Source organism: Uranotaenia lowii, chromosome 3 (genome assembly GCF_029784155.1).
Source record: "Uranotaenia lowii strain MFRU-FL chromosome 3, ASM2978415v1, whole genome shotgun sequence".
Taxonomy (NCBI): Eukaryota; Metazoa; Arthropoda; class Insecta; order Diptera; family Culicidae; genus Uranotaenia; species Uranotaenia lowii.
In genome coordinates this window covers 22,107,409-22,117,845 of record NC_073693.1, presented here as the reverse complement: position 1 = coordinate 22,117,845, position 10,437 = coordinate 22,107,409, and the positions used below count along the sequence as shown (strand labels likewise).

The window sequence follows — 10,437 nt, the reverse complement described above, 5'->3', positions numbered from 1 at the left end:
TACCTCACAAGGATTCAAGAGGAGGGTGATGGACGAAAGCGGCAGTAGTAGGCAGCACGCGTCGAAACTTGGAAAATCACTGACAGCGGAAGAGATAGCAAGTCCGAATTTTCCAGGAGAAAAGGCGCTACCTGGAGGACAACGAGCTCCATCGTTCCCAAGTAACACGAAAGATCTATAAGAGGCTCAACGCATCCCGCAAAAGCTTCGTGCCGTAAGCCGAAATGTGCCGGGATAAGGACGGGGGCATCCTGACGGACAATCGTGAGGTGATCAAAAGTTGGAAGCAGCATGCTTAGACCAAGACGTTGGTAGAAGATACATCGCCGGCGTAGCAAACGATGTAGAGGAGTCACTCCCAACGATGAGTGAAGTTAAGGGAATCATTCCGTACAAATTATCCGATTGCCTACTCCGGTTGATGGGTCGGATCTGGGACAAAGACCAGCTACCGGAGAAGCGGAAGGAGGGAGTAATATGCCCCATCTACAAGATGAGCGATAAATTAGACTCAATGTCACTTACAAAGTGCTCTCCCGAAACCTACTCCACCACCTAACGCCACAAACAAACAGATTCGTGGGAAGTCATCATGCCGCCAACTGAAACGCGCAGCAGGAAGTATTGGATTAATGATTAATACGTCCAAAACGAAGCATATGCTAGTCTGCGGATCCGAGACCGACCGAGCCCGCTTGTCCACAAGGTCACGATAGTCGAAGACTTTCTCTATCTCGGCTCACTGGTTCTCTATCTCGGTAGACAATGACACCAGCCGTGAGATTCGCCAGTGAATGATCAGCGGAAGTCTTTCTTACTCCACAAGCATCGAGATCGAAAAAACTTAGCCCTCGCACGAAGTGTAACCTGTACATGACGCTCATTAGTCCGGGTGTCATCTACGGGCACGAGACATGAATATAGCTCGAGGAGGACCTGCGCACACTCGGAGTATTTAAGAACCATCTTTGGCGGCTAGAGGAGAACGAAGTTTGAAGGCGAAGGATGATCCATGAGCTGGCGCGACTCTACGGCGAACCCAGTACCTAGAAGGTGGCGAAGACTGGACGGATACGTATGGCAGGACATGTTGCGAGAATGCTGGACGACTGTTCTGCAAAACAGGTGTTCCCTACGAATCCGGTAGGAACGAGACGTGCAGGGGCGCAACGAGCGAGATGGTTAGACCAAATGGAGCATGATCTGGCAAATGTGAGGTGTCCGAGAAATTGGAGAACGGTTGTCATGGACCGAGTGTATTGAAGGTATATTGTTTATGTTGTGAGACGGGCACCTAATAAATAAAATAATTGGAATATACCAAATATTCATAAAACTAAAAAGGTATTCCATCGTTCATCAAGCTCGTCATGAATGATACATTAAGGAAAATTTTCCATCGACACGTCCCCTCTCAAATCCCACATATGAACAAACACGCTTCACACCACACCACGAATACTTATCGGGGCTAAAAAAAACTCATCAAAACCAACTACACCCGAGTCGCGGTAGTCATTCAAATCTATTAAGTTCACCTCTGTTCAGTTGAGTTCAGTCCATCGGTCGGTTCAGAGGTATGTCTTCTTTTAAGTGCATAACATGTGTTGTTGTTCAGGTTCACACTCTCTTCTGGAGCTTAATCAATATTCATAAACTGGTCGGCCGATCATATTCATCTAATCATTGCTGGAGACAGCCAGTAGTGGGGGGGCAGTGCTACTCCATCCCATTGGAATCATAGTGCCCTTAACCAGACGGAACATTATTGGTTTTTGGCGGGATTTGTGAGTGTGATGTGAGTGAGGCGAGGCACTTTAACGACCAATAACTGGCGTGGGAAAAGACACGCACCGGTGTGTGCGGTGTCTCTGGCTGGAGTTTGTCACGCTCCAAAAGTGTGCCGCCTGCAAGCACAAAAGAAGCAGAAGATTATTATCTGTGTGCATCCGAGCTCCATTCCCTGAAGTCTGGAACAACTGAAAATTTACGAGCTGCATACGTTTATTTTTTTCCTCATATGCCGAAGTTTACACGCATGCACGCACGCACATGCCATGTGTTGGGAATGGATGGCTCATAAATGGATGACAATTTAAACAAACGGCGATGATACTTGTTGGATTTTTTTTAAAAAGAAAACACTGATTGAAAACAAAAGAGGAATAATGTGAGCCCTCCTTTAAGTGTTCGTTGAGTGATTACGAACGATTAAAATCAAATTAGAAAGAGTGAGCTTATATAAGAGTTTTGAATGTGGAAAAAACCGTTACAGTACAGCTCATAATTGACATATGTCAATTTTGGCTCAAGCGTTTGTGACTTAAATTTTTCTGAGGAAATTTGAAGTTTGTGTAAGTGTATTAAGAAAATTCCTCAATTTTTTCGGTTGAAAATTACAAATATTATCTAAATTTCAATTTTTGTGTAAAAAAAAGTGATTACAAGTGTAGGTAAATAATTTAAAAATCACTGACAACTACTGGACTATTTTGGTTGGCAAGCTCGATTTGTCTCTAATGTCACAGTAAGTCAATGTCCAAGGAAATCACATCATTGATTTTGGAAATCCATTTTAATAAAAAAAAAAAATCTGTCACACCTGAAGTGTGTCACAACACAACGAAATGAGTGAATAGCTATCAATTAGGTTTATAACTTAAGCTTGCCAGATTTCCCGGTTTTACCCGGACTTGTCCGTATATTTGATAAAAAAAATTGAGGAAAGTCCAGTCCGGCTTGGTAGCTCGAATATCACTAAAAATGCCTGAATTTTGCTGGGATCTCTTCACTTTATTTGCAATAAATATCAGACAAAAAACTCAGAGTTTTTAAATTTTTGCTTCCAAAAACGATTTTTTCATCAGGTTTTATCGAAACAATAAAGAACGGTTTTCTGAAATTAAAATTATTTATGATTTAAACACTGCTAATGTAATCGGCGAAAAAAAAATGTTTCATGTTTTTTTCTTCTTGATTATTTTTTCGAGCTATTTCCAGGTTTTGAGCAAATTTGCCCGGATATTAAGTTGAAAATTATGAAATAAAATGCCCGGAATAAATCAGGTTTTTTGATAAAATACTCCGGAATTATCCGGCCCAGAGACGTTTGGGAAACATTCTGACAACCGTATTATAACTAGACTTCTGTTAAATGATTGACTCGTTTTATATTGACAGTCCAGCTGCTGAAAAATTCGACGTATCTGAAAAATATGTTTGAAAAACATGCTCGAGGACTCCTTTAAACAGATATTTTGGCTGATTTAAAAGGAAGTTTTCGACTACCATCATTCGAGGAAAAGACAAAAAATAACAATGATGGCAAAACGAATATAAAATTAAAAAATAACAAAAAGACCAAAACTGAAATTTTTTACAAAAATGTGACAAGAACTGCAAAACTTAATGAGGCCAAAATTACATACATTTAAAAATATCCTATAAATGACACAAATGAAAAAAAAAATAAAAGAAAAAGTGACAACAACGTAAAAATACAAAAATGCCATCCAAATCGAAGACAAAAAAAAACTGAAAAAATTACATAAAAAACAAAACAAATTTGAAAAAAACGATAAAAATAACCAAAATCACCAAAATGAAAAAAAAAAAAAAATTAAAAGAGCGGTAGAAATTGCAAACATGATACAAAAGACAAAATAAGGAAAAATTACAAAAAAAAATACACAAACATTACAAAACAGCAATAGAAGACAAAAATGACTAAAAGACCTAAACCAGGAAACTCACAAAAAAAAAAAACAACAAAATGACAAAATCGATAAGAAAATTACAGATGAAAAATTAAAAAAAAAAAACACCCACACAATTTAAAGATAAAAAAAAAAAGCAAAAATTAAAAACGGGAGGAAAACAATAAAAAATTACAAATATGAATGAATATTTAAAAAGGCTTTTAAAAGACAAGTGACGAAAACAATAAAAAAACTGCAAAAATGCCAAAAATGACAATAATTAACAAATCAACCAAAATGAAACAAATTGAAAAAGTGACAAAATTGAAAAAATTGACAAACTTGACATAGGTGACGGAAATTAACAATATGGCGAAAATGTAAACTATCACAAAAATAAGAGTTAAAAAAGACAAAAATTTGAGCAAATTGTTTAAAAGATGTCAATAGAAACTAACGACAAAATTGACAAAAATTAAAAAACAATAGTCAAAGTATGCAAATGACATAAGTTTATTAAAATTTGAAAAGAGATTTGATCGAAAAAAAAATAACAAAAACACAAAAATGATCCAGAGAATAGAAAAATGAAAAAATTGACAAAAAAAAGCATGAAAATTAGAAAATAAGGAAACATAATTTAAAATAACAAAAGTCAACCTAGCTAAGCTAAGCTAAGCTAGAAATAATCAAAAATAACAAAAAAAAAACAGAACTAAAAAATACCAAAAATGTGACAAGAACTGCAAAATTAAAAAGACAAAAAGGACAAACATTCAAAAATATAGATAGTTGATTTGTGACTGGTGAATGTATGAATATATAAATGACAAAAATAATACAAATGAAAAACGTGACAACAACTAAAAAAAATTCAAATATGACTACGGAATTAACAACAATCAAAAAATTGAATAATGAAATTAAAAAAAAACATAACAAATCTGAAAAAAAGACAAAACTTATCAGAATCGCCAAAGTGAAAAATATTTTAAAAAAACGGTAGAAATGGAAAACACGACACAAAAGACAAAAATTCCTTTTTGAATTACAAAAATACATAAATATGGCAATGAAAAAAAATTTACACAAAAATACAAAACTGCCATAAAAAAGACTAAGAGACATAAATCACAAAACTGACTAAAAAGAAAAAAACAACCAAAGTGACGAAACGATGAATAAAACACTGAAGATACAAAATTATTAAAAAAAAACACACATAAACATTAAAAATCTGACAAAAATTATAAAAACAAAACGACTAAAACATTATTGTCAGCTCAGAGGAAAAAACAAAATTATTCAAATGAAAAACGGCAAAAATGGCAAAACTGTCAAAACAAACAAAAATTTAAAAAAAATTACAACAAAATTAAATAGAAAAAAGACCAAAAAGACCAAATTCATGAAACTTAAACGATACGACAAAAAAGAACAAAATTCACAAAAAACTAGCAAAAATGTCAATATGAAAAAACTGTGAATAATGAAAGAAGTTAACCAGAAAAGGGACAAAGAAAATGTAAATGCTAACAAAGATGACAAAAAAAAAATAAATTAAAAAAATATAAAATATAAACAAAAAAAATAAACAAAGACAACAAAAATGATGAATGTAAATAAAAAAAGCAATAAGGCCGGAACAAATTTCAAATCCTTCTTTTGTCAATCGGAGTTGAGACATCACGAGGGAGGGATAAAAAAAAAATATTGCAAAAAAACTGATAAACTTAAATAAATTGTATGAAATGTTGTATGCAAAAAAATTGCATACTACATCATTGCACAAAACCTATAAATCAAGTAATTTTTTTTTCGAATAATTCAATAAAATCAAGAAAACAAATGGGGATAAAACTTCCAGTTTCGACAATTGGGTTTTTCCTCTTGTAATCTTTCGGATATTTAATTTTTTTTTTCAAAATTTCCATAAAATACTTAAAACTTTATTTATCCCACCTTCTGGGATTTTTGGAAATTTCGAAGGGGGGGGGGGTGACAAAAGAAGAAATTGAAATTGAAGAAAACAATAAAAAACTACAAACATGAATGAAAATTTTAAAAAAGCAAAAATTAGAAAAGTGACAAAACAAAAAAAATACAAAGCAATGATCAAGTCAACAAAAATGAAACAAATGAAAAAAAAATGACTAAAATGACATAGGTGACGCAAAAAAAAAACAATATGACAAAAATATAAACTATCACAAAAAAAGGATTAAAAAAAACCACAATATGACCAAATTTGAAAAAAGACAATAATGAACAAATTTGCAAAAATTAAAAAAAATGCCAAAATGCCATAATGACAAAAAATTACTAAAATGAGAAAAGCAATTCAAATGGCGAAAAAAAATATGAAAACACAGAATGATTAAAATAACCGAATAATGACAAAATTGACAAAAAATAAAACCACAAAAATAAGAAACTTATGAAAAATAATTGAAAATGACAAAGAGGACCAAAACGTTTGATGGAATGACTAGAACCACAGAAAAAAGCAAAAATGAAAAAAGAACGAAACTGACGAAATAACAAAAATGTAAAAACGAATCCAAGACAGAAAGACGATAGAAGAAAAAATGATGAGTGAATAAAATAACAAAAATGCAAAAACAAAATAAAATATTAACATATAAATGATAAGAAAAAAGGAGAAATAACAAAAATAACTCTAAAATGGCACTTAAGAAAAATCCAAAAAAAACACAAAATTCCCGAAAAAGTATAAAGAATATATAACTAAAATGTTAAAAAAGTGACAAATAATTAATATTTCAAAAAATATTTTTTAAATTGTTTTATTCAATTTCAGAATTAAGATTTTTCTTAAGGGATCTACTTAAGATAATGATTATTTTTGTACATTTACGCATTCAACAAAAATAAAACAAATGGAAAAAGAAAAAAAATAACATAGGTGACTAAGATAAACAATATGACAAAAATATTAAAGATTACAATAAAAGGATCAAAGTGAGACAAAAATACTACCAAATTGGCAAAATGATGCCAAAAATGGAAAAAAGAAAGTAATGTCAAAATTGATAAACATAAAAAACAAAAGTCAAAATGACAAAAATTAACTGAAATCAGAAAAGCAATTCAAATAAAAAAATACAAAAACAAAAACAAACAAAAGTACGAAAATTAGAAAATAATAAAAAATAACTAAAAATGAAAAAGTAGATCAAAATGTTTAATGAAATGACAAGCATGAAAAAAAATAGCTAGAATGAAAAAAATTAACCAATTTGACGAAATTGAAAAATTATGCAATAGTAAAAATGTAAAAATAAACCCAAGACAATAAGACGAGAGAAAAGAAATTACAAGTGGATAAAATGATTCTGAAATTTAAAAAAAAAAAATATGGCAAAACTGATCTAAAATAACAAAGATGCCCACAACAACAAAAATACAAAATTATTTAAAAAATAATCAAAAGTGCAAACAGTTATAAAAATTACATTAAGGGCAAAATTAACAAAAATGACTCTCAATGGTACTTGAACGAAATACTCAAAATCACGAATATGTCAATTAAAAGTCACAAAACTGACAAATGCTGAATATTTCAAAACAATATTTTCAAAATTATTTTATTCAAGTTAAGAATTTCGATTTTTCTAAATCTAGAGATCTACTTAAGATAATGGTTTATTTATTGTAAATTTGTGCAGTCAACAAAAATGAAACTAATGTAAATAGTGACAAAAATGACATAGGTAACGAAGATTAACAAAAAATTTAAACTATTGCAATAAAACGATCAAAGAAAGACAAAAATATGACTAAATTGTCAAAATGATAAGTAAAAACCTAAAAGTAGAAAAAAGGGACATTAATGACAAAATTTATAAAAATAAAAATCAAAAGTCTAAATTTCAAAATGATAAAAATTAACTAAAATCAGGAAAGCAATTCGAATGAAAAAAAAACAAAAGCACAAGAATGACACAAATAATACAAAAATGACAACATTGACAAAAAAAAACAAAAGCACGAAAAAAAAAGAAAAATAATTAGAAATGACAAAGAAGACCGAAACGTTTGATAAAATGATAAAAAAGCAAAAAAGAAAAAAATAATAAAACTGGCGAAAACGATAAATTACGCAATAACAAAAATGTAAAAATAAACCCCAGGCAAAAAAAAATGACAAGTGGATAAAATGATACAATAGCTAAAAAAAATTATTAATAGGGCAAAACTGGCCTAAAATTACAAAGATGAAAAGGTAAGAAAAAAGAAAAAAGTGACAAAAATCATGATAATGAAATATCAAGAATGAAGAAGGTGAAAAAATTACAATGCTGTCGAAAAACGCAAAGATGCCCAAACAACAAAAAAAAAATATTTAAAAAAAAAAATCAGACAACAGTTATAAAAATGACATTAATGACAAAATTAACATGACCCTGAAATGGCACTTAAATTAAACGCTTAAAAACACAAAAATGATGAAAATGCCGCAAAAGTATCACGAATATGTCACTTAAACGTCACAAAATCACAAATAATAAATATTAAAAAAAAAATTTTAAATTATTTTATTTAAGTATAGAATTGAGATCTTTCTTATGGGATCTGAAGACAATGTTATTTTTTGTATATTTGTGCATTCAACAAAAATGAAACAAATGAAAAAAAGAGACAAAAATGACATAGGTGACGAAGATTAACAATATGATAAAAATGTTAACTATTACCATTAAAGGATCAAGAAGAGACAAAAGTATGACCAAATTGTAAAAATGAGGTCAAAAAAGAAAAAAATTCAGTAATGACATAATTGATGCAAATTAATAACGAAAATGCAAATTTCAAAAATGACAAAAATTTACTAAAATCAGAAAAGCAATTCAAATGAAAAAAAAAAAAATACAAAAATACAATAGTGACTGAAATGATAATATAATAAATAAAAAAGAAATCAGAATTTAAAAGGAGTTTACTAGAAGAACACATGGAGTAAGAACGACATAGATTAAATGATGAAAATACGCAAATGGAACGATTAGTTAATAAGTAAATAAGTATAGGCATCAGAAATCCCCCACTTTGTTACAGTTTTAAAGATTGTCATCTTACAAACATTAACAAAAAATCAATAATAATAAATAAAGAAGACTAAAACGTTTGATAAAATGACAAAAAAAAATAAGCAAAAATGAAAAAAAGGAACAAAATTGACGAAATTTAAAAAAATAATCACGAAATGACAAAAACTTAAAATGAACCCAAGACAAAAAAAATCAGAAAAGTGACAAAAATTATGTAAAATGACAAAAATGACTAAATAACAAGAAAGAAGAAAACGAAAAAAAAATTATCAAAAAAGGTAAAGCTAACCAAAACAAATAAATCCCAAAATATTTTTTAAAGATAATGACAAAATTTATTAAAATGACATTAATGACAAAATGACTTGAAAATTACACTCAAATTAAATAGGTTCAAGGACACCATAATGAAATATAATAAATATTTCAAACTAAATTTTCTAAATCATCTGAAATGAAGTTAAGAATTGAGATTTTTCTTCACAAATCTTCTGAAGACAATGGTTTTTCTTTTAATAAAAATAAATTAAAAATACATTCATAATTCCCAGATGTGTTGATTTGCTATCAGCACTTGTCCGGTTAAAACATCAAAATCCTTTAGCTTTTTTTGGGGTTTTTTGTTTTCGCATTTCGACACTCTCTTCAAACTGCACAACTACAATCTACTTCCGCCAATCGCTGAATTTTAATACCGGTGGAGTAAAATTAACGATACAATCACATGAAATTGGTGCAAAAAAAATAACCGGGGGTAACAAAAACATAAAACTTACTGAATTAATTTTGGTGAGCTCTATTTTTGCCTGGTGAAAGGTCAAAAATAACCCATAAACGGTCAATATTGGGTTGAAATGATCAAGTAGAATTAATAAAATTCATAGACTGGCAAAGAAAAAGATACTTAGGTTCGACAGTTTTTTTTTTTGTAGATAATCACGTTCATTTGAAAATTTTGCTTTATTATACCGCTTAATTTATACTCAATTGTTGCTGTTGATATGAATTTTCTGTAGGTTTTTCCCCATACACTAATTTTATTTTATTAAACTTCTTTTGCAAATAAAGACACTGTAATTGGACAAAGATTAGCCATGTTCGGTCAGAAAAAGAAAAAAAATCCTAACGTAAAGGTCACGCAAACATTAGAAGAACAAAGTGCAGGCATCACTTGCTGTGAAAATATTGTGGAGGGACAACAAAAATCATCAAACACTTCAAGCAGATACAACTGTGTGTCAAATTAGCTGACCAAATAAATCACTTCGAAGTTGTTGGAATGATAATAAAAAAAAAAATTAACGACGTCATGGGCACAGGTAATGTAATTTTTTGTCCCCTTCAAATGATGACATTTAACAATTCTTGTAGAGTCTCGTAAAATTTGCCCAAGCCTTGTCCATTCTGAGAAATCACATTACAGCTTTAAGTCAACTGGCGTGCGAGTAATGACAAAAATTTCCTCCGATTTTCTAGAACCGTAGTCCAGTCGCCGTCTTCCAAGTGCATCCGGCTTAGTCCGAAAGGGCTCTCTCCATTGACCAGTAGTGGTTACACACTTGTTGAAATCCGGTGTTATGACTTAACGTACTTAGCCTATGTACGTACCTTCATACATAAAGTTTACCTTGAGCAAACGGCTTCAAATTAGCATAGTGCCGTATATT

The 10,437-nt window shown here is 30.5% G+C and overlaps 1 protein-coding gene across 1 annotated transcript in view; it reads left to right on the top strand.

Annotated features, from left to right (window-relative positions):
* Window positions 1–364: 364 nt before the first annotated feature.
* The window catches only part of LOC129752032 (facilitated trehalose transporter Tret1-2 homolog), a 23,922-nt gene continuing 13,849 nt past the window's right edge, over window positions 365–10,437 (top strand). The window contains exon 1 of the mRNA XM_055747821.1: window positions 365–472. Coding sequence (XP_055603796.1) covers window positions 365–472 — 108 coding nt within the window. The remainder of the gene's footprint in view (window positions 473–10,437) is intronic.